General features: G+C 45.4%; 1 protein-coding gene across 2 annotated transcripts in view; it reads right to left on the minus strand.

The window, feature by feature from the left end:
• LOC139057586 (bridge-like lipid transfer protein family member 3A) overlaps positions 1–25,802 on the minus strand; it is a 101,587-nt gene that overhangs the window by 48,360 nt on the left and 27,425 nt on the right. The window contains exons 6-12 of one of the 2 annotated variants that reach the window (XM_070536077.1): positions 24,919–25,138; positions 18,328–18,681; positions 18,234–18,248; positions 11,437–11,532; positions 8,160–8,359; positions 6,773–7,087; positions 5,827–5,892 (exon numbers count right to left, since the gene is read on the minus strand). In XM_070536077.1, the coding sequence (XP_070392178.1) occupies positions 5,827–5,892; positions 6,773–7,087; positions 8,160–8,359; positions 11,437–11,532; positions 18,234–18,248; positions 18,328–18,681; positions 24,919–25,138 (1,266 nt within the window). The remainder of the gene's footprint in view (positions 1–5,826; positions 5,893–6,772; positions 7,088–8,159; positions 8,360–11,436; positions 11,533–18,233; positions 18,249–18,327; positions 18,682–24,918; positions 25,139–25,802) is intronic. The other variant, XM_070536078.1, reaches the window with a different exon arrangement.

The following is a 25,802-nucleotide window of genomic DNA, read 5'->3' on the forward strand; positions in this document are numbered from 1 at the left end:
GAAACAAAATGACCAATAGCATGCATCATCCGGCATGTGTACCAACTATTTTTCATTCGCAATACCACCGCCAAGCTCCTTCCAATGCCACCACACCAAGCGAACGATACGAAAGGTAAATAGTTTCCATTCATTGCCAAGAATTATGTGGCATGGAAGCTGCCTTGTTTATTTATTTATTTATTTCGTGTACCCTCAGGGCCATTGGCATTGGAGAGGGGAGTGGTTACAGGCATACAAAACAAGAAAAAATAAGAAATGTGATACAAGGAAGAGAAGTATTGCAATAAAAGTTAACAAGTGTGTCTACTTATACAATGTTAGCTAAGGCGTTCTTGAAAAGCTGGTAATCTTTGATGGTGGCTGTCAGTGCGGGAAGGTGATTCCACTCTGCTGCTGTACGAGGTATAAATGACTGGAAGAAAGCATTAGTTCTACAAAATGGGACACCGACCTTGTAGGCATGATCTAATCGAGATGATAGGTGACGTGGGGGAGGGATTAATTCGCTACCCAGGTGTGGATGATGAAACATCTTATGGAACAGACAGATACGAAATGCTTTGCGACGTGAGGCTAGGGATGGTAGATTAAGGCTTGATTTCATTGAAGATATGCTAGCGGTCCTGTTATAGTTGGAAAGAATGAAGCGAACCGAGTTATTTTGGACCATTTCTAGTGAATGTATTAGGTTTTCATGATGAGGGTCCCAGATGGATGCGGCGTACTCTAGTTTCGGACGTATTAACGTTTTGTACAACAGCAGTTTGAGGGATGAGGGCACTTTAGAAAAGTTGCGGCGGATGTAACCAAGCATACGATTAGCATTGTTAATTATGTATGTGATATGTGCAGACCAAGTGAGAGTGGAAGTGATGTGTACACCAAGGTACTTGTATGAGCCTACCAATTCTAAGAGGACATGATCTAAGGAATAAGTGGGGATACTGTTGCAAGTTCTTGATACACGAAGAGATTTACATTTTGTGATGTTAAGTTCCATTAGCCATGTTTTACACCACAATGAAATAGCGTTCAGGTCAGTCTGAAGAGCGGTTACATCGTCACTGCTTGTTACTTCTCTGAAGATTACGCAGTCATCCGCAAATAAATGGATATGAGAGGAAACAGTAGAAGGCAAGTCGTTGATGTAGATTAGAAAAAGAAGAGGCCCGAGGACGGAGCCTTGTGGGACGCCGGAATGGACAGGGTTTGAGTGAGAGTTAAGATTATTAGCTGATACGTATTGTGAACGGTTTTTAAGGAAACACTTAATCCAAGCAAGAAGTTTGGGGTCAATGTTCATGAGCTGTAGTTTGTGAAGTAGCAGTTTGTGAGACACTTTATCGAAAGCTTTGGAGTAGTCTAGGAAAATGCAATCCGCCGTTGAACGAGTATCAAGAATTAGGTGTAGCTTATGTATGAAGGAAGCCAGCTGCGTTTCACAAGAATATGTTTTCCGAAAGCCATGCTGTGAACTTGAAAAAAATGAATTTGACTCAAGAAAGTTAGCAAGCTGTGAATATAGGATATGTTCTAATATTTTGCACGGGATACTGGTTAGTGAAATAGGCTGATAATTGAGAGGAGAATGCTTGTCACCTGATTTATAAAGTGGAATCACCTTACCGACTTTCCAATCAATGGGCAGGTATCCTGTGTCAAGCGACTGTTGAAAAAGTTTTGCTAGTAAAATCGATGAATAAACAACAGTGCTGTGCAAATATTTCACGGAAATTAGGTCATGGCCAGGAGCAGAGGAGAGACGCAACGATTTAATCACGGTTTCGATGCCACAGGGCTCAATTGTAATTGGAAACATAGCCTGGTAATCATAACAAGGTGCAGTGGGTGGGGAAACATTACAGGTTACAGAAAAGTTTTGGATAAATGTTTGATTGAGGATGGATGCGATATGGTCACAGGGTATGGCATTCCCAGAGTTATCTACAAGAGTTATGGTGTCATCATCTTTTTGATTAATAACGCGCCAGAATTTCTTGGTATCATTTGTTAACATGGACGGCAGCGTGTGACATAAAAAATTGTTTCTGGCGTCTCTTAGCGCCTTGTAATACGAGTTGTGTGCACATACTGCCGGAGCACGCGCGACTAAGCCACCTATGTGTTTTTAAAAATGCGCATGCGGTAGAGAATTCGGCGCTGAGATGTATCCGGTAAATTTATGTAGTAAGTGCTAAATGTAGCCAGGGTTGTTAAGGATCAAGCAGCGGAGCACTCAAACCTTTGCTTGCCCGAGTCAGCTGATGTGATAAAGCTTTCTTCTCCATTGACTGCTGTGACGAAGTAACATCAGAATTTCTTATGTCTAGCCAGAGAAGTATGGAATGCCTTCAGGCCAACTAATACTTCCGAAACCATAGCGCAGCAAGACCGGCGCTGTAGCTACTAGATTTGCGAGGCAGGCTGCCACACAAGTATGGTAATGGCACATGGCGCAACCGTTAAATAAACGCACGTGCTCGCCGCGACACACTGTGAAAAATATATAAAGCTTAAAAAGCTTCTTTCATCATTTCTTCACTTGATGGCGCTATAGCTTCTTTACGAAAACTGCCCACTACAAGTGGCGCGAAAACGGAAACATGCGAACCATATGTGCGAACTATGAAACAGCCGCGGACGTGTCGTCTGGTCGAGCAGCTGGAATATGCCGCTTTTCTTCGCCAGGGCGGCGTGCAACGCACTCTTTTCGACGCGCCACCTATCCAGCGCTGGTTCCCCATAGCATGAAAAAAAAAGTCGCAGTTTTGCCCGGAAGGCGAAACATCGATTGTGATGGCAAATTAGTGGACAGCTATACGAAGTAAGAATAGCAGTTTTATTGGCCATTTAAACTTGCAAACAGGCATACTAATTAAATTAAGGGGGGACGTGGGTATCAGATCGCAAAAAAAAAATATATTTTCGGCAACCACGCATTTCACTATCTGCAACCCCTAAGCTACATTGTACCAAAATAGTTTGGCTGAAAACACACTAAAAGTGGCCGAAAAGAATTCATTCATCAGTGCACAGGGTGAGAAAACAGCTTTAAATGGTGCAAAATCACCGCAGTTCGCGGAACCACATCTCAACTTTCCCGCCACCAAGCACCACCATCTTGGTATTGTCCAAAAGCTCGAAGTTCTGCGATTCCGTTTCTGAATTCTTCGGTCACCGCACTCGTAACAAATGCACAAACACAAAAGAAGTGCAGGTCTGCTAGAGGTGGTCAAACAGGCCCTCTGATAAAGGCGGGCCTCCGACTGGCTGCCATGCTGAAAGGCATCTCCCCAGTGGTTGCTGGTGCAGCAGTGGGTAAGCTGGCAACCGCAGCGGACCGTGTCGGCTGCGGATACCACGCTGGCGTCTTCATTTGACACGCATAATCTAGATTTCTGAAAGCTCTTAGGTAAGTGATGGATCACTGCTCGTTCGAAAAGAACTTTTCAACGAAGCACACCTTTCGTAAAATGTAAGCGCAAGCCTCTTATGGTGAGAAAAAGATGGCGGCCAGCGGGAGAAGCGGAGCACCCGACTGAACATGCGGATAACGTGCCGCGTTATCTTGCACTGTGCGACTCCATCAGCGAAGCCGACAATTTCCCTGTGCCATCGACACTGATAACGCAGCCACTGGAAGACGTGCCAACAGAGGCTCTTGCATCTCTGCGTAAGGCCGCGCAAGTCAGCATCATTGGAGGCAACGTGGGTTGAAGGTCACCATTGCTGGCAGGCACTCTGTACTCTGTTTCCGATGCGTTGTGTGACATGAATATGCAGCCTGCGAGTGAGCCCCAACCGTCGAGGAGCTACAGTGTGATAACTAAAGGTTCACTGGACGAATCATCGGCCAAATGTCACATGATTCAGACGTGCCTCCAGCTGCATTTCGTGTCAGCGGTGGTAGCACAAGTGCAGGCATGCAGTGTTCATGATTCCCTTTGCACACTGTCCACAATTGAGCAGAAGTTCAATCTGATGGTACAGCAAGGCCAAGAACAAATTTGAACCCCTTATGAGAATGAGTTTATTACTGTGCAGGTTTATGTGGTGAACTCTTTGATTGATAAAACTGTGTGCCCAAGATGCCAAGAGCATTCCGTGGGTGTACACTGCGATACCAGGCTCGGTCTGGCAGTGAAAATGGTGATGTCATGCACTATTTGTAGCCCAATTGGGTCCCAGTGGTCCTCTTGAAGGAAGGACGGTGCAAGGGTGTTTGACGTGAACATTTGCTCAATGCAAGCTGTTAACGCAATAGGGAAAGGGCAGTCAGCTCTGAACGATTTCTGGGCCACAATGAATGCGTCCTATCATGGTTTACACCATAAAACATTCCAGGGCCACTTGAAGGTGTTCAAGCCTGCTGCAGATGAGGCTGCCTACATCTTTATGGATGCTGTAGCTGCTGTGAAGAATGTGTACAGTGAGATGGAGATTGGCTTCACTAAAAATGTGACCATTGTTTGTGAGGGTACCTGGCTCACGCGTGGTCATAGCTCCAACATAGTTGGAGTTGGATGCATGAAATACAGTCGTGAAATACGAGTCGTGAAAAGAGCCTACTCGGAAATGTGTGCCACCTTGGGTGTACATCCTGGTGCCCTTGCGTCCAGAGGGCTCAAGAAACGGATCAAGAACGCCTGAAGAAGGCATCCAATAGTCCACCAAACAAAGAGGAAAAGGTTCAAGGTGCCTGACAGCAATGATGGAAAGTATAACAGCTCTGGTGTTTCCAAATAAATCTGCAGTGCTCTCAAAACATTGCAGCCCGTTTTCTCTATTGAGTTTTTTGTTTTGATCACCTCACTTGTGGAAAGCATAGCACAACAATGGTTCGACTGATTTTGATCCAGTTTGTTTTGCTGTGATTTATAAAGTCTGCTGTACTTGAAGATTGTCTTGAAATATTTCTTCATGTTTCCATTATTTAATTACTTCACAATAACTACATGGCTCTAGCAGTGAAGCACATGCATGTGATGTCACGTGCATGTCATGTTGAGCAAAAAATTATTAGCACACATAAAAAAAAGGATCAAACACTGTTCTGGTGTATATTAGACATTTGGGCAAACATGCAAAGTATTCCCGGCTGCCTATCATGTTTCGTTACTGTGCCAGGCTTCCCACAAGCAAGGAACTTATAAATTCTTATAAACAAAAACTAATGAAGATATCGTTCTGAAATTTTAGACTGGTCTCTTTATTGCAATGTGCAATGCGTGCGCCAAATTTCATCCCTTTCTGTCAAGAAACAAGAAAGTTAGTCCTAATCCCCTCCTCCTCCCTTAACAAGCATGGTGTCATGTGTGCACAGGCCAACATTAACATATTTCACTTGGTGACTACGCACACTCGCTGTCAAAACACCAGAGTGAGGAAGCGCGGCAGCAGCAGCGAGTGAATTGACCTTCGTACTGCCTCTCGCATCAATGAGAACTAAGCTGCAAAAACACAGCATGCAATGGACTCTGTCCCCGTAGCAGAGGGCTTTCAAGATCCAGTGGCCTGAGCAGGCGCGTGGCTGCCCACCCTCCTCATAAGAATACACCCTCCTGCCCCAGAACCTTGCATGGAACGAAAGACAGCATGCTGGGGACAATTTTATCGCCCTTGGACTTCATACAGAATTTCATGGCATGCAGGGTTTTAATATTGTTTCGGCTACAGTGCAGCACCACTTATAGCACAGATATTCCCAACTACAAGGACTTGCGTTAATAGGCCTATGTTGAATAACAAAGTTTACCGACAGTTGTACTTTCACAGCTAAGACTTTCTAAGTACTGTCTTCCTGAGTGCCAAGATGATTCTTACCTTTGGCAGGATCATTTCAACTCGGACAGCAAGAGGTGACACTTCATTCGCACAGGACAGGTGCGCCTGCACACGTGAACCAAGACAGAACAGAAGATTACTTAAAGCGATCCTGCAACAGAATTAATGAAAGTGGCTCGGCTGTTTTCACACCTCGTCAGAAAAATCCAACACAAGGACATTCCTTGCATGTTCTATAACAGAGATTGCAGCTGGGAACGAAACCTCATGTAAATGTTCCCTCAATTACTTCAAAGGCATGATGCAATGAATGCCGCATTTCTGTAGCTGTACAAGGATGAAGGCAAAAGAGAAAATAGGACGCACTCATGGATGCAGACTCACAACTGGCATGTACTGAATAACCAGGAAGAATGTGTGCATATCGACACTGAATTACGGGCCTTGAGGGAGAACTACAAATTTGAAAACCAAAGAGCCAGGTGGTTATAAGCTTTCCCTTAAAATGTTGGCAGTTGCCAGGGCCTCAAAAACAACAATATGTGTCCTGAGTCACCTGGCCTTAACCAGCTCTTTAGCATGCCATGCTGCAGATATTTACGCAACAATTCACATGTTGCGGACGTAAACTACAGATGAGTCTGCCGAATCTTTTAGTGACTTTGGATTGTATGTTCTCCCTGTTCGCACATTTTTTCTCGTTTCTTTTTTCAGAAAGTGTGAACCAGGATCTACAGTATATTGCTTACGGCTGTTCAATAAGTACAACTCTTGCAAATGTTCACCCTGCCCTGCTGTGTCACTCGATGTTTATCACCTTCGTTTAGGCCCCTGGAAAAATTTACGCATACAAAATCAGCCAGCTATCCTTTCTACCAATGGCATGAAGACTATTATAATTCACATGTTTAGTTTTATCCTTTCAACCCCTTCACAAACAGAACTAGCCTTTGCTGCAACACAGAAAGAATACACATACACGCACCGTGCACTTGTGAACGCTGTGCAGGAAAGCATGCGCCCAGAGCACTGTGGGAAGGTCCAGACGTAATGCAGTAGGCCCCAAGTAGGCGAAGAGATGTGGTTCGGGCACAGAGCCCACAGCGAAGGAAGACACGGTGCTGCCTTTTCCAGAACCCGGACTCCTGACATGGCCGTTGGCCGTGACGGGCGTCGTGGCTGGCGAGGGCCGTGCGTAGTAGTGGGTCAGTTCAAGGTGCAGGGCCTCCCCAGGAAGCAGCACGGTGGCGCCCTCTGATGCCAGGAAGGGGCGGCGATGACTACGCCCTGCCATGCATACCTGATACGAGACAAAAGATGCAACAAGAACAACGCCAGCCTACAGTCGAATGCCTTAGACGCAAGAAACAAACATGTTTCAATAGAGCATGGGCTAGCCGAAAACCTGAAAGAACCACAGAAATGACTACATTCGCTGACAAATTCTTAAACATAAAGGGGACTTTGAAAGCATCGACAGCTAGGGAGCTAGCTAGTATAGCTGTGGAAGATACATTCGTGTTATGATGCAGGGAGCAAGGCAGTGTATAATGCATAGGGCAGGTGGCTGTTCTGATACTCTTTATATGACACAACTTTGACATAGAATGTATGAACATTCAGTCTGATCACTCTGGCAATCCCGCACACAGGCTTCACTGTGATGAACTGTACTGAGTACGCAATGATACTCACACTACGACATTAGAATGTCAGCATGAGGTAAGCAAGCTTGGGCAGTTTTGACAAAATCAGATCGAAAGACATTGACTAGACGGACGGTGTGCAATTCTCTGTCATAGCCAATACATGGCACTCCGTCTCCCTATTGCCACTTTTTTTTGTGACTGCTGCCCTGGCACCGTCTGTTTAATATGTTTTTCGTCAGCATTGGATGGCTTCCATGAAACAAGACTTCTTTTAGTCAGTTATGAATGCAGGAGTGGAAAGCTTGAGCTCCACTCACTTACAGCCATTCCTGTCCGAGTGCTTCTTAAGTGCACGGCCACTCACAAAAAATTTTACTCCCCATTTTGAGAAACAAACTGCACAACGATCGTAAGCTACCCTTTGGTACACGAGCACACCTCCTCATCTTTTCATGTGGCAGCCTGTGAATGACACTAAATTTTCCCATCTCAGAGGCACATTGTTACGATGAGGCGAAGTAGGGAATGATGATGGTCCCGAAGACGACGAAAAGTGGACACAACCTGGCTGGGCTGCACGAACGTTCCCTCTTTGTGAATATATTGTAAATAGTTTTATACGCGCAAGAATATTACACACATGTACCATGTGTAGTGCAGTTTACGTTGCACCTGCTACACACCACACGAAATGCGGTAGATGGTCCCCCCCCTCCCCCTCACCTGCTGCATGGAGAACTCTTCGAGCCGCACGAGCAGGCAGCTGGACATGAGTGTGCGCCAGTCACGTGACGACGGGCTGCTTCCTGGCGTGGATGAAGATGATGGGCCGCCCTCCGCCCAATGGGAGAGCATCTGCTGCACCCAGGTCTGCCGCCCCGACGTAGGCTCGCTGTACTTGAGCCACTGGTTGCGGGAGCTCGCTGCATCATGCGGAAGGCAACATGCAAGAATAATACGTGTAGTAGTTGTTTAGTGCATGCAGTCTTGTGCCAAACTATGCCTATACAATACGATAGAACCACGTCGATACATTCCCGTTTGTTGCGTTTTCCCGGCTCTTACAGTCTGGAACACCAGTCCCATCTAATTTCCACAAGGTCATGTGTATTAGCTTACTGTTTGCAAGTTTGTTACGTAAAAAATGCAGTTGTTACTCCCGGAAACTATGATGGACCACCGCGTCATCATCCGGTGGTGGCACCTACTTTGGCTTTGTCACCACTGAAAACAATCAATTTGCAGAAAGATCCCCATTGCCATGTCAAGGTTGTTGCCGGTCGTTGATCTCAACACGGCTCCCAAAGTCAAAAGCCAAAAAGAGGTAGACAAAGGCACAGGGGGTGGCCCCACACCTACATTCACAAAAGCTATCTCCATGAACTTTAATACTTTACAACAGATACTTCAATTTACAAGCCTGTGCCGAAAATGAAAAGATAGGGCTGTTGGTGCACAAAAACAGACTGTTATTATTGTAGATTTAAACAGAAATCACAAGCCTCAGTGTGACTCATAGCAAGGACAGCTCTAAATAAGTTGTTTAATGTTCAATATAACTGCCAAGCAGCAGTAACAAGCTTTACTGAACAGGTATTAAATAGTTTTACTTTCTATTCAACTTCAAATAAGATATTGTTTAATGGTTTCTGAAGTATTGTGGTAGTTTCCAGTAGAGTTTAGTTCACATGTGCACAGTAGGATGCTCAGTGTCACGACCTGCTTGTTGTGCTCCATGCTAAATATGTGCATCTGCTTACACTGAAATTTGCTTTTGCTGCTTTGTTTGTTACGGCAACATACGTTTCCTGCGCCAGTCATGGATAGGTATTCCAATCAAAATGCGCAGAAATCAATGGTATAGCTAGAGGTACGTTAGACAACGATGCTGTAGCAGTACTTCCTTAATGAACAGCAGGCAATTATACCGTGTCGTTTACCTGGTGAGGTACATTCACTGCACTACGATACGACCATAAGTCACACTTCGCATGTTAATGCAAATGTAACTTGTGGTGGCTGACATCCAAGTGTGCTGCCACACCACCTGTTCCACATACCATCATAGCGTCGCAGCAGTGGTGCCGACACAGCCGACTTGTAGCACGCATACTGTGCATGCCTGCGATGTTCATGTACCCTTAGCACTAAGCTTCCCTAGATTTAGACCAATTGCCATTTTTTCTTAAACAAAGCTTAAAATTCCTAGATCTATGAAAATTTTACTAGACTTGGTAGCACTGATGACATATGCCTTGACTGTACTCGATTTCATGCAAAGCAGGTAGCGCTACAAAGGCTAGAGGGACTTCCTTCATTGCTTGCTTTAGTGACCAAAAATAGTACACGAAACAAGTGAAAGATATAGCCACGTGCCACGTAACTTAATGTAACATGAAGCCTCACACTTTCATGGCACAACACATGACGTAATTATTATTCCGAAAGTTTCGCAGTTATAAACCTATCAGCCACCGAATGTGTGAATGCCTGCGCACCATGGCTGCTGGTCACAGAAGCGTGTTGTTTCAATCGTTCGGTGGCTACCAAAACATAGTAGTCACGTACTGGAAGCACAATGTTGCCGAAATGTTGCATGATTTGACGTAACTTTCCACCCAGGAATTGTAACTGCATTGCACATAACGGTATAAAATGTTGCAGGACAAAGACAATTGATTATTTGATTGCACCATGCAGGGAATTTGCGGCCCAATAATCTTCAAAAGCAAAAAAAAAAAACAAAAAACAAGACGTGCACATTAGAATTGGCTAGATACCGTAATCAGACATTGTGAGCTATCGTTATTGTTTGAAGATCTTTCTAGGGCAGGCCAAAAATAGGCATTCGCCACCCTCTAAGCTCTGCCGAGACATGCTGCCACCAAAGGGGTCACTTTTGGGGGTCAATCCAGGGGTCAGGCATTTGCATCTGACTGGTCAAGTTCGAATTATCCGGCAAAGGCCAATTTTAGGATCGAAATAACGAAAGTTCGGGCATGGGCACCAGCCGGGACCTCTGATCGGGATCAAATTAACCAAAAAGTTGACAGTCAGTCTAGCACAGGCTAAAGAGGATGAAGACAAAAGCCTGCAAACTCATGAGACATCCCTTACATTACTTGACATTCTCACTCGAATGTGTTGTTACTTCCTATTACTTGTTTTTTTCCACCAAAGGTTGTTGGTTCCAGTGCCTTAATTTACCTTATCTTAATTAACATCAAAGGTCATGGGTTCAACTCCCACCAATTGTCGTGAGTTCAACCAATAATGGTAGCACGATCAACTTTGGTGCCACTGAATTTTGGTCCTACCAAAGGTCGAGGGTACAACTTCCCACCAAAGGTCATGGTTTCGAGTGCCTCAATTAGCTGTGCCTTAACTAAAACTAAAGGTCGTGAGTTTGACTCCCACCAATGGTAGCAGGTGGCATTATCAATCTTGATGCCATTGAATTTGGTCCTACCAAAGGTCGAGGGTACAATTTCCCACCAAAGGTCCTGGGTTCGAGTGCCTTAATTAACTGTGCCTTAATTAAAACTAAAGGTTGTATGTTTGACTCCCACCAATGGTAGTGGATGGCATTATAAATTTTGATGCCATTGAATTTTGATGCCATGACGGCGGATAGTCAATTTTTCGATGACACTGTACAATGGATCTTTTGACCCATGAGGCACCTAAGGCTTTCACCTTAAAAATTGATTTAACCGTAGTCAAAGGAGCGGAAGTTTACTGCATAATTCTCTTAAGAGGATAGAAAAATGAACAAGTTGGTAGGTTCATGACTAATAATAACCGCACACTGAAAACAAAGAGGAAGACGCGTCGCATCACTGGCCTTCGACTTCGCTTTAAGTGTGCTGTTATTGTCAGCTATAATTCTTATCCCAGCAAGTTGCAACAACATAAAGAACTCCTCGTTTCTTTTACCATATCCTCGCTAAAATTTCGACAATGCATTCATCGCCATCGGCACGCACACACAGAAGCTCACCCGCTCCATGGAAGGGGTAGTAGTCGATGAGGAGCTTCTCCAGCAGGACCTGGAGAGCAGCGCCCCCTTGCAATGGGCCCCAATTAGATCGCGTCTCTGCACACATAGCACAAACACAAAGATTCAAGAAGGTGGATGGCAACACTGGTAATTGGGACTGAGAACTGCAAGTGGGTAGGTAGGCTGTTGAGTTGGGCATGTTTCTTGGCTTCCATACTTCGAACAGTGCATGCAAAACAAGCAAGAATTGAACAAGAGCACTCGGAAAAAGCAGGGCCACTTTGCAGATAGTAGTCAGTTACACTTTAGTGGAAATGAAATGAAGTGAGCTGGTGCAGAACACGCAAGCGGATAAGTGTACCGCTAAAAACATTCATGTCGACTTTCGGCCCGTGTCTCTGCCTTGCACCTTGTTACCTCTACAACACTCGCCAGCTAAAACATGTCCACCGCAGGATATACCTCCAGCAACTATGCCTACAGATTTCCTAAACTACTACTCCATCAGAATTTATGTGACCTGCAATTTCCTTTCCCTCATACAGGCCACTCTTTTAAACCACAAGCCATCATTTACATCAGAAGATGTTCTAGTAACATCTTCCTTCGGTGCTCCATTTTTTCCGGCAAGACCCACAAACCTGACTGCCCCCTTAGGGCTATTGTTTCTGAGAAGAAGACATGGCAGATGGAAGTAGGGCACTACCTGAAGCGTCATTTATGCCAGTTACCCCTTGATGACCCTTTCCTTGTGCGGAGCTCTAGAGAAGTCGTGCTGACTTTAGTACAAGGAACTTGGAGCAATGTGTATGCGTTTTCACTGGACGTTGAAGACCTGCATTATGCGATTCCTCATGACGGAGTGCTCAGTGCCATTAGGAACAAAATCGAAGACTTTGGTGAAGTTAGGTTCAGTTGTGCAACCGGAGTGAATAGTGGCCAGTTTTTAGAACTGTTAAGCTTTTACCTTCATTCCACTGTCATTAGATTCAAAAACCAACACTATGTACAACGCAAGGGCATTTGCATTGGTTCGTTGCTCGCTCCCATTCTTTCAGACATCTTTCTCAGCGCCTTTGACCAGTGTGTAAACAGCATTCTGAATCAATTATGTGCTCCCTCTATAATGAGGTATGTCGATGACTACCTCGTGGTTGTTAACGACGTTCCAGGGTCTAGGCTAGATGACACTGTAGAATCGATAATTAACACATTTAGGAATGCATCGGAGGCTCTAAACTTCACATGCGAAAGGCCTTGTGATAACAGCATTCGCTTTCTGGACCTCAATCTCACTCTAATGAACACGCATGTCTGTTTCGAATACCAGCCCAGGTTGAACAAGCAGCTAATGTCATACGACACTGCACATTCCAAGCTAGTAAAACGAGGGGTTGCTATGTCTGAAAGAAGCGCTAAACAAATCTTGCAACCACAAAATAGAAATCAGTTTCAATAACCAAGTTTCAAGGCTACGCCTAGCTGGTTTCCCTTCACTACTGATCTCTAGCGTTTGCGACAAGCTTCTTCAAAAGATCAAACAGACAAGAGAAGGTACTAACACAAAAAAGCCATTTGATAGGAAGAGATTACATGTCATTCCTTATTGGCACAGGGTATCCCACAACCTCAAGAAGGTGGCACAAAGGCACAATATCAATCTTCTCTTCAGTGCACCATGTAAGCTGGCCAAGATATGCCCTATGATGACAAAAGCAAAACCTGAACCATGCTCTAAGAAACATGCAGCGCAGTACACTGCTTGCAAAAGTAATGTCGTATACGAGATACCCCTAAGTTGCCAACAGGTTTATATCGGTCATACCGGACGGTGTTTTAATGAAAGGGCGCGTGAGCACAATTGGGCCGTAAATAACAATGCGGGGGGCCACCTGGCAGAACACTGTAAACGTCACAATTGCCATCCGTATCTTCGCGACACCAGATTTCTGGCATGGTCTAGAGATAGACTAGAACGGGAGATATTGGAAGCTTTTTACATTGCTAAGGCCGAGGGCACGTGCATTAGTTGCCCTTCAGTGATGCTTACTGAAAAAGAGATAGCTTTTCTGAAGAGATAGGGAGGTCGTGATGTCACGATGGGCCATTCTTGGTTGCATCTATTTAAAGTTCTGTTCCTCCAAACAGCATTTAGTTGGAAGTAGCGCCTTGTCTGTCGTACATGTTGTTCTCTCGTCCGCGTCTTCGTAGCGCTCATTTCATCAAGTACTCCACCTAGAAAATGCAGCATTAGAGGTGGGGACCACAAAGCTGGATGCCGTCAACATAAACTGCCATTCACTGTCATGCGCCTCTAGCCCAAATGCCTCTTACAATAGGTTTACAAATGTGCATATTGTGCAGTGTTTTCACAGCACCTTTCTGGCCAAAAACAATTTAAGTCACATTGGAAGCTTTGCTTCTTTCATTGTTTTGGTTTTAAAGTGACTGACACCCAATTTTTATGGTACCCATTTTCTTTTACTGCAACTGCCAATCAGGCTGTCCAATCATGGAGTGGTAACGCGGAAAACGCTGTGAAAAATATTTTTCATTAGAATTTTTCTATTTATATTGAGCACACAGTCATACTCTAGAAGCATGCTGAAAACAGTGATAGGCGAGCCCAATAGTCATTATATGCCAGCATTGATAGGAGGCAGACAAATACAGCTTTAGCTGTAAGAAAGCAATAGTATATCACTCCCATGTTTCTGTCTTCATGGTTTCTGAATGTTAAATTATTTTTGCAATAATACAGTGGAACCCAGATTATATAATTTTCTTGGAACCAAAGGGAAATGTATAATCCAACCAACAAAAATTATGTCAATAACAAAGTAAAATACGACTTGAATGAACATCATCTGAACGAACTATTACATTATATCAACTATTTTGAAGCGCTATTGATACATTGCAAACACTACCCCCCCCCCCTCCCCTCAGTTTATTCAATTTCAGTGCAGTGCGAATTTCAGTTCTACAGACATATTCTGCGGCATCATCCTATGTCCCCCATATCAATCTGATCACTTCAAGCAGAACAGGCACTTTTGTAGCATATCTTTAGGTTGAGAACCACAATTTATAATCGTGCGATGAATAATGGGCCCCATTTTAGCTTTTAACTGGATCAGCCAAGGCTCCTTGGATTGGTTGCCCAGATAAGCTCACGGATAGCTAAAGCCATAGCTGTAGTCACAGCTTTAGCCCTACAACCACAAAGACAAGGCATTTGCATGATGGTTAATAATGAGTGCCAAACGAAAGCCCCTGGCCCTAGAGAAAAAATAGGCTTGCATAGGCTGGACTCTGACCAATATCAAGTCAATGTTGTGAAGGCATTTCGGATCTCGGTGTTGTCACTGCCTATGATAAAGAGCCAGAAACAATCGCGGCCGCATTGAAAAGTGAACAGCTGGGCCTCGGGCAAAAAAAGACTGTGCACTGAGTATTTCAGAAAAGTCGATGATGCTGTTGCCACATGGCTAAAGGATTTGCAATCCTAAGCACAAGGGTGCAGCAAAAGATTACTGCATTCCACGTAAAGCTGCTAAGCAGTGGAAAACCACTTGCAAATGAGCAGAGTAACAAATAAATGGGTTGAAATATTATTTGAACAGCAGATGTCTCCTTCAGCTCGTGACAACAAGCTGCAACATACTTATTTCAGTTGAGTGAACTTTCACTTCAACAAAATTTTTCTAAAGGTCCCTTGAAGTTTCTTCACTGAAGTTTCATTGTACATGGTTTCGCACAAAATAGTTGCGATGAGCTTTAGTTTAAGCTACAGGCTAACAGTCTGCATGACTTGGAAAATGAAACCACCAAGAAAGTAAATGCGAAAAGAATAATGCATTGAAGATGCCAATCATGTTTTATTGCGGAGATCTGGCACACCGTGTACTGCAATCCGCACCCACCAGCAGGCTAAAACCTTCTTTTCTCCTTTACAGACTAAACAAATCTGCTAATTTGTTATGGACTTTTTTTTTAGCGCTGCAGCAAGGGCCGTCTTTCAAGCAATTGCAAGCTTTCATGCAAGTTTTCATTCGAATTTTCATCAAGAGCCGTGTGTCTGTGTTTTCTTTCCCTCCATCGATGTTATTTCGTGCTGCCAAGGATACGTTACCAACTCGTCTAGCAAACCACTCTGCTGTCTTTGAAGTGCAGCAACATCTACAACGAGGTCAGCTGTCGCATCATCGCCTGCACAAATCTCCAAATCTTGTCAATGTTTGCAGCACATCCGTAAATGTAGGCACAAGCACAGTAGTATCTGTGACGTCATATTCGTCCAAGGTGGCAGCCAGCAGTGTTGGCATGATACGACAATCCGCGTGAAACTGGAAACCCATCGAAAGACGTGTCAGGAGTCTTGTGTGCTCATGCATAAACAAAGTCTGCGCTGCACGTGTGAACGATCTGTATGCTTTCTAGTGGCTAATCGGTGTGGTCCTCGCACATACTTTCGTGCTTTCCGTACACACACTAAGGCAGTATTCTCGGATGATCACTTTTGGAGAGGGCTTCACTTCACGAGACTCCGCAATGGACGCATAAAAGTGGCCGGCTGCGTTCTTGGCACAGCGCCTAAGACGCTGTTGGCAACATACGCATCCGATGACGAGAGCAGGGGCTGCAGAGAGTACATGCCGTGACATAGAAAGTGCAATGAGATCACACTGAAGGAATGAAGGCGGGCGGTGACGTGAAGAGGGGAAAGGAAAATCAACATTGAGAGGGCAGCAAACGTGGGAGAAGTTAATAGTAGGATGGAGACCGGAAATTAGTCAGAGCTTTCTGCATGCGAAGGGGCCCTTCCTGACACAGGGCACGACACTGCAAGGAAGATGCCGAAAAGTGGCGATGCTTCTCATACGTCCACCGTTGATTCTGCAGTTTCGCCAGGTTCGTCATACGAGACAGCATATGTGTAATCTCGTGCTGTGCATTCAAGCTTTTCAATGCATTGCCTCTATGGGGAGTTCATCCGGACTGCACTAATCCGTCGTTAAAGCCGGGACCTGGTTTTGGTTGTAGCGTGGCACTGCTTACAGTGCAGGTATTTTACTTATGCCTTCCGTTATAAACATTCTGTGCTGTAGTACAGTGCTATATTTTTGCATGGAGTTTCCAAAGGGATGTTACAACTCTTTAATGTAAACAATATAGTTAAACAATATAGTAAACCATCCGTATAAGGAGCCACTTTACTCAAATTATCGCTTTATTTTAAATTTCTCCCCATCCCAACCCAAACGCGTGCATATTAAACCGGATTACTTGAAGCATACCAATAAGCTGTGATGTTAGAGGGAACTGTCAAGGGGGATGCGCACACCCACAGTGATGCTCTGCGCCTGTTGTGCGGAGTGAAATGTTCCGTACCGGATGAATAAGCGCCCCTCTTTATAGCCAGCTATGCCACGACACCTCCTGTGCACCCTTTTCCCCCACGCTGCGCCCACGCATTGCCAGAGGCAAGCAGGTGCACACTCACGGCAGCACTCATGGCTCTCTCCTTGTCTCCACCTGTGCCTTTCTTCACTCCTCACCCTGTCAGTTCGGTGGTTTTGATCGCAGTGACTGCACTACGCAGCATTCCGATCGTTACAATCACCGATCACTGGATCCATGATCGCAGTGATCTCGAGGCTCCGCACCATGAGCAAGAGCAACTGTCATGGTGCTGGCACAAGTAAAAAAAAACAAGAAATGGAGAAGAAGAAAAGAAAAAGTGTAGCCGGGAGCACGCGAAGGCTTGTGCATTTGTTTCTGCGGTAATGGCACAAGTGCAACCAAGTGACTCCACTCTACCGACAGGAGGCTCAGAGGGGCCGCAGACCTTCTCACCTGCCCTCGCTGGCTCGGACAAGATGGACAAGAGCAAGATGAAAGAATTTTTAGTTTTAGTTTTATTCAAGGGGCTTATTTGCAATGAGTGAGCAAGTGACCCTCTCCCATCAGTGAAACCTATTGGTTCATGCTGTGCTCGCGCATTATCAGCAGCGAGCAGCAGCACCATGCCAGACGTGGCTGCGCCGCTGTGAAAGTAGTGTGTAAAGTAACAGACAAATGTTACTCTGTGCCAAGTTCCACATGCCCGGCGCACCTAAAGTCACCCTAACCAAGACCCTACTGCCTCCCTAACGCAGCTTGCGCAAAGAAGGCAATCACGACGGAGAAATTCCATCCCGATCTGGCTCGATCGCAATTGAAAATGCGCCGTGCGACACCTGTATTAGACATCTGTGGAGTTGTGCTATTTCAGCTCTAGTTTTCTAGCTTTTATGAAGCAGTAAGTGTTATCAAATTACAGTGAAGCCTTCTATCTACGAACACTACATTAATGAACTTTTCAGATGAACGAACTTCTCAGATGAACAAACTCTTCAGATTAACGAACTTTTCAGAAATTCCCTGCTGACTACTTATAGTTTATCCTTCTTGCACAATATCCCAAGGTAAGCAATCGCAAGCACTACCTTTGGCACATAACCTGCTCCATGCAGCCTTCTAAGGTCAAAGAAGCTGCACCCTAATGTGACAGCTTGCATTAAATATGCCATATTAGAAAATAGGGCAGCAGCATTGACAAAAAAAAAAAAGGGTGCAGACTGGAATAAACTGCATCAATGTCGAAAAAAAGAAATTATCAATGAGAATCATTCTGGCAACGCACATGACCAGTGTAAGCTTAATGTTCGCTAGAAACAGACATACCACAGCTGAGCCAAATCACAATAAACAGAGTGTCACATTCAAGTAACTTGTCACAGGGGCACACTTACGGCCTGGCAAGAAACCTGCAACAGCACATGGACATTAGCTCGTATGAAGAAACAAGATGTGACGTAAGCAGGCAACACTCAAGTGTGCGCTCACCCTTGGGGTCCATGTCATCACAGAGGTGCAGGTCTATGCGAGTGCAGAACATGTGGTACGACGTCTCAAGCACGTCATGCTGCCGAAAGAATTCAACCAGGGGGCTCTTGGGGGCTCCTCCTCCACCACCCCCGCCCCTTTGCGACGAAGGAGGTGCGGAGGAGGTCGAAAAGTGGTCAGGGGTTGGCAAGGTCGAGCTGGCAGCGCGATGGCGGCGCCCCTGGACAGCTGCCTTTCGCACCAGGGCGGCCAGAGAGTGCCCCAAGTGCAAGGCTGCCACCAGCTGCGCATCGGTCAGGGCCCAGAGCAGCTCGTCTAGTACCAGGACCAGGCGGCTGGCAACCAGGCTGCAGTCTGCACGAGAATGAAATGATTAAGTTGTTTTAGGCATTTCAACGCAGTGCACAGGCCACGAGAGACACCATGTTGGTGAGCTGCGGATTAATTTCAACTGTCTGTAGCGCACACCCAAAGCCTGGTACATGAGAGCTTTTGCAATTGAATGCAACTGCGGCAGCTGGTATGGACACGTGACTCTGTGCTGTGCAGCAAAACAACATGAGGATGAAGAGAACAGCAAGCAAATAGGATTGATTGACCAAGTGGCTTCATTGCACTGTATAGGTTAAGCCAACATGAAAGGGAACAATTGATTGGTACTTAAGCAACAAGTACTGTGCAAATGTGGCCTCAAACTTGAACTTGCTGACACTGTTTGTTTTAATTAGCTCTGGTATTGAAGAGCCTGCCTGTTCATACTTTATTGATTTCAGTGCAAAAACTGTTGTTCTGGCTACTTGTGTGTGTCTGGGACCCACCTAGCACACCTCCACCAGATGCAACATGGACACGACAAGCAGGTGACAGCAAACTTGAGAAACAAAAAGTCTTCATAAGGCAAATTCGTGTCTGCTAAGCAAAAGTGCGAACTGGAGGGGCTGATAAAGGCATCCCTGTGGCCATCGAATCAAGTGATGCTGATGGTAATAGAACCCTTGTACACTTCCGTTAATTCAATCTTGACAGGAGCCACAAAATTGATTGCATTAACCTGCAGGCCATATTAAAGAAGAGGCATAAAAAGCATCTCAGAGACCACTAAGTCATTTGGTAGTATTTGTCCAATTCCACCCACAAATCAAATATGCACCCAGTTTATATGGGTTCATAGTACAAAAAAGTGTGCATCCAAATCTACCATGCACCACATTTTATAACACGAGAATAGCATGCCTGAAAACCCTAGACACATGGAAGTTTATTTACTGTTAATGTCTATCGTCGGCAACCTCGAGCAACTTTCTATCGCTGTGTGAGAACCACAACTGTGTCTTCATCCGTGTGGTCCACTGAGTCTGATATTCCATGTTTCTTGAATGGCTTAATAACCATTGCAAATGGGATCAAGCTCGACACCGTACACTGCCTTGTTCAATTTCTCGGACTGATCTGCATGTGTGATGTTGAAAACATGACAACCAAGATGCCACCATTCCAGTGTTGCCTGTGCCACCTGTCCCCTTATTTTCGTTGTCAAGGTGGTTCCTCCATATTCCTAGTTCTGCACAGCTACTGCAAAGTGTTTCAATGACTTGGCACCAACCCGCGAATTTGATTGCCTGCAACCGAGGAGGCAGCGCTGGTATGCTTAACATGGCAACGGTTCTGGGCGACATGCCATTACACTAAGCTTGCCCTTGACAAGTTCATACCGGTAGAAAATTAAATGAAAATCACGCTCCAGGGCCAAACAGGGGGCAGCGTGCTCAGAGAATGGTTTGGGATTGCGGGCGATCAGCCGCGGCAATTACTACAAACGCCTACCAAGTTTGTATGTGCGTGGAGCGGTAGGAAAGGTGAAAGCTCGCAGGTGCACATGAAGCCTAAAAGCTACGAGCTGCATTTGCAGAACACAGCTAAGACTGACAGTGGTGACCGTGTGGCAGATTCAAGGTCACACGCACAATATTGGCACTTCATGACGACGTGCACTGCCGTGGGTGAACGCAAAGCCCACCCACGGGCTCAACCATGACAAAATTTTGAATAGGTCATATTTTCAATAAAGCACAGCCTACAGGAAAATCTCGAAAACAATTCTTCCAAAGCTGGAGTCGTAAAACACTTCTCCACACATCAACCGAAGAGCCAAAGACTTTTCTTTTCGCTCTTCCTTGCTCGTTTGCTCCCAGTCTCCTCCTCCGCATTGCCCTTGTCGCTCACCCCTCAACCAGCGCATCTCACTGAGAGGCACGCGTGCTGCCTCACATATAAACCGGTACTCTGTCTCATGCAACTGAACTATAAGCAATGTGCAAATACATGGAGACCACGTTATAGCTAGTCGTGCACTATAAGCAGTAACGTTACAAGTGGTCTGAGCTGTAATATTAAAGGGGCCCTGAACTACCCCTGGGGCTTGGTGAGAAAACACTGTCTGCAGATAGGATACGCTGCTGTGAACATCTGAGCCAAATTTTGCAGTCGTGCGCGGCGCGTGGAGCTCACAAGCGGAGCGCAAAGTCACTTTTTTCTCTAACACTCTTTTCAACAAGAGCCTGCTCTTCACGCTTTTCTGACCACTTTATTTCATAATAAAGAGAAATCGCGTTACTACGGACACTACATTATCAAGCTTTTCAGGTGAATGAACTTATCAAAAATCCCCAGCTTACTTCTTATGGTTTCAATGTAAAAATATTTCAGTACTACGAACTTCAGAAAACCGAACCTTTCACAATAACAATCGTTATTCAGTTTCCGTGTCATCTTAGCAACGCCTCAGTGATACGAACTAATATTCCGAAACCTGGGGATTCTTAGAATTCCGTGTGTCTTTCACAGCAGGTGAAATGGTAGGCTACCAGGCGACAAGGCGCAGAAAGCGGACAACACAGCATATGGGTTCGGAAAACCCGAGACGGTGCTCTAATAATATTTAAAAAAAATAAACCGGGAAATAAATTTTCTTTAACTTATTCAGGAGGTGACGACGCATCGGATTTTGTGAGAGCATGCTCCACCCAGGCTAGTGTCACCTAGCAACGGAGGCTCGTCTCTTCTTTCTTTCTGCGCAAGCCTATTTTTTTCACGCTTCTTTCTGCCGCCATACTAGCCACGTGTGCGGAGAAATGTGCCCTCTGTAATCGCGGGATTGCCACATGGTTGCACTATGCGCTTTTCGGGCGGTGTCGTTTACATGCGCTTGCGCTTTGGAATAATCCAGGTGCCGCCTCGTGTGAGACAGTTGTGGTGTCCATGGCAAGGAATGTGAAAACAAACAAACAGAAACACTGTGCTCCTTTTTGTCAGTAGTTTTCTCAGCATCAGCTTTGCGCGCATCACTCACGGTGCTTCGGTGGTGCTTGGCGGTGGAATCTATGGAAAATAGCAACAGTGCGGACTGACAGCCAACAGAGACATTTTTGTGGATAGCTCAAGCAGTGACAACTTATGAACTGATGGGCTGACAGGTGGAATGGTCAATTTCGGGGCTTTTTCTATAACAACCTTTCAGAATAATGAACGATTTCCGGCAGTCCCGCGTGATTCGTTATATCGATATTCGACTGTACAGCAGATTCCCATAGGCAGCTGCTATTGGCCAACATCTGACGTCAATCACGAAGCATGTTTGGATCAGTGCGCTTCTTCCTACTGTTATTGAGCATATTTATTGATGCGGTTTGATAAACAGGCTGAAGTAACCAAAAATTTGCTCTCAAATGTCGATAAGAATTACGCACTTTCGGAAGAAGCCGACCGTCATCTGCAGAAGCTCGGCCATGGCCAGTCGCGTAGGAATTAAACTTTGGCCACCGTGCTTATTGGTGTTGTAGCCCTTAGGTCTCGCTAGGTCTTGTAAGACCACATGCACGCTTGCCAGTGTGCGCTCACTGCTGGCCGCTCCTGGTTAGATGCCTTGGCAGACTTCGTTTCGTACTGAGCTATTGACAGCACCTCAAAATGAACAAGTTGGATGTGGCTAATATCCGTCGGTCAAGCTGGTGCAGGACAAAGCCAATCCACACCATGTTGCACAGCCAGACTGGAGCCTATGAGCGTGAGTGCGCACTCGCACCCCATCGCACACAAAGCTAATGTTGCGCATACGCACTGCAGCTGTATGTAGCCGCCGTCTGCTACATGGCGTTGATGCCGTGACCGCATAGGGATGCCGCGACGAGTCCGCTGGTTGAGTGCACTGCGGCTTGCCGAGGACAACCCCTTTGGCACGTCATGGGTGCCAAAATCAGAAATATTGCCGTCTGTTTGAGCATCCAAAATCAAATTTTAACTGCGTGCCATGGTGACGTTCAGTAGGTGGAGCGTTGTGGCCACGCCCCACTCTGCCGTAGCGTTCGCAGTGCCAGGCATTAAGGAAGGAGCAGAAGCACCGTGAACTGGGTGTTTGGTTGCCAATAACTCCTCTTCTGCTGAAGTACTTCTTGAGGCAAAGTACTTCTGAAAGTCTAATTTAACTTCAAATGCACTTTTTGGCTTCGATAAAAAGCAGTTCATGGCCCTTTTAAAGGGACACTAAAGCAAAACAATAAATCAGTTTAGACTAATGAAGCATTGTGTGACAACCCTGCAGGCAGTCATTTAAAAAAAAAAAAATAGTTTGATTATTAGATGGGAAAATGAAGGTCCAAGTATCAGTATTTGAATTTCGCGCCGGTACGTCAGCGTGATGTCAGGGATTCCAAAGTATGTTTTCGCGTTTGGGCCGCGTTGGCTGAATAAATATTCCCAAAACTTGCCATGTTTAATATTTGGTTCCTTTAGAACACAATGTAGGCAATCTGTACCGCTATATATAATTAGTAGGCCTTAGAAGATGCCATCAAAATCCAAGACGTCACAGCCCCCAGGTGCGGGAACTTAAGCAGGCGTCGCCACCCGCATTTCGTTCTTGCGCTTTTACTGGCTTACCAAACATCTTATTGTTGTATGAATGGTGTTTTTGGTGTTGTAGAACGGTAATTTACTGATGCAGAAGAAATCATTTTTCACTTTACTGTCCCTTTAAGAGACATGAGGACAGCAGTATGCTGATTAAAGAGCAAATGTGGATGGGAAGCTGGTCTTGTAAACGAGAAAGTAGAGTTTGGGAAGTCATGTTATGCGCAGAGTGGTCTATAAGAGTGACAGAATGAGTGCCCCAGGGAAAGGTACTGCAGCCATCATCAACATTTAGGTATTAAACCGTTAAGACTCCTTGCAGGGTACTACAAAAGTGGGGGCAGCAAGGATGTCAGGAAAACACAATCATCGTCATTTTAGAAAAAGGAAGGAAAAATAAAAGAAAATAGTTGGACATATATACGCACAGCCTCGTTCATGCGCTTTGGAAAAACAGGCAAGAAAGACCATACTAACCAGGAAAATGTCATCCGAAGCCACTGAAAAATTTGGCACGCTCAACTGTGATTGACATCTATCAACGCAATAATTTCAGCATAAAACGCCAAGCACGTGACAACACGGTAAGGCCCGAACGGCCGGAGATGCACGCTGTCGTTTTTGTGGCTTTGACAAGCTTACGTTTGCACTCCTCGAATTCAGCCTGGATGAGCACTTTTTCATGTGGGGCAATTTGGTGGGAAGTTTTGACGTGCCCACTCGGCAAGAATCGATGCAGCCCAAAATGCTGACGCACTTCGAACTGGCCTAGCTTGATCCCTAGACACACTTTGTCATTTTTCTATTGCCTATTGTTCTGAGACCACAATGAGAAACCAAGATGAGAAAGCTGGTGGGCGACACCAAAGTATGATGCCATAAGAATGAAACATGAGGCTCATTTCACACCGCCTGTAGCAGGAAACAGCGACATGTTTGGGTTATCACCTCTTAAAAGAATGCAGTGTGCTTGCAATGACATTACACCACGCACCCTGTGAAACACATAGGTGAGGTTGCTTGTCACAAGAGGGTTGCTAGTGATAGCTATTAATGGCAATGTACAACGACCTATGAGGAGATTTGCTGGTACCGGCAAAGGAATCCGAGTACATACTAACATTTTGACACAACACAGGCAGGCGAGTACTGCAGAGAAGCTGCAGTGGCGGGCGCCGACTGCTCTCAATCAAACATTCTTCGCGCCTCTTCTTGTTCTCGGAGGATCTAGTGGCGTGAAAAAATCTCATACAATCGCTGTTTGACGATGTACTAATGTTGGTGCCGAAAGATCTTGTTCGTCGAAAACATATAAAGTGGTTAAAAAAAAAGCATAGCTGTATTGGGTGATTCTCTGCATTTTTGATCCCAAATGTCGCCAGCAGGAAATTATATGAAAGGGGATCACATAAACAAGGTTCAATGGCACACGCTTGAAATCGGCAAGTGGAACAAGCATACCCTCAAGTGAAATTACGCAAAGGCAGCAATACAGTTATCACAAAGTGGTTACTGAAGACTGCGTGTTGCGAGGACAGCCGAGGAGTAGGTGGTGTGATGAGATTAGGAGGTAAATTAGCAAGAATGTGCTGATGCAAGACAGGCATGCAATAGGAAATACTATACTGCGAGACCTTTGTTCTACAGTGGACGTAAAACGGGATGATGATCACGACACACACTGACCGGCGAGGCGTTTCTTCAGCACAATGCGGCAGCGTGCCCCGTTGGTGATGAGGCGCAGTGGTGCTCCGGCGTGAGCTCCCCGGGCGTGGGCCTCCAGGCGCATCATCTGCCATTGCAGCTGTCGAAAAAGCAGCAGCTGGTCGGGACCCTTGATGCGACAGAGACGCAGGTCCCCGGGGTCCCAGCGCGGTGTCCGGCTGTCCAGAACCACCCGAGACAGCTAAGCAACCGGGATAAAAAAAAAAAAAGGTTTTGCTTCAGTCACGTAAAGAACAGCAGCCACAGCAGACTAGCATAAACTAGACACTAACTCACAACTTACCTTAGAAAGAGGCCCTGCACGCTTTCTTAATTAAGAAAAGGTGAGCCACAAGTCTGATATCGGAGGGTATCGTATCGCAATGTTTTCATAATGGATTTTGTACGTGTAGGCCGATCACTGATCAGGTTTGGATCACAAAGTAGTTGTTGAAGACAGTGTATTGTGACAACATGTCGGTAGGACAGCATGTAAGATCATCAACCTCGTTTGCTTTCTCCCATTTATTCCTGATCCAACTATGCTCGAAGCTGTAGTGAAAAATAGTGAAGGGAATGCAGTGATGCAGAAATATCCCTAAAATGTCCATGGCTCCATCCATGCAGAATTTCTCAACAAAGAGAAAGGCAAGGACAAACCTGGACTAACCATGGAGAGGTTTGTCCCCCACACCACTAAGGCAAGTCAACATCACAGCACAAAATTTCTCAATGACGTTCAAATAAAGTTAATTCCTCGCATATTGCAAGAACACCCTCTGAATGGATTAGCAATGCTCATTGTACCATAAAAAGAAATTTGCACATACACTCAGATCTTGATATAACGACATGGGATATAACGA

Source organism: Dermacentor albipictus, chromosome 3 (assembly GCF_038994185.2).
Source record: "Dermacentor albipictus isolate Rhodes 1998 colony chromosome 3, USDA_Dalb.pri_finalv2, whole genome shotgun sequence".
Taxonomy (NCBI): domain Eukaryota; kingdom Metazoa; phylum Arthropoda; class Arachnida; order Ixodida; family Ixodidae; genus Dermacentor; species Dermacentor albipictus.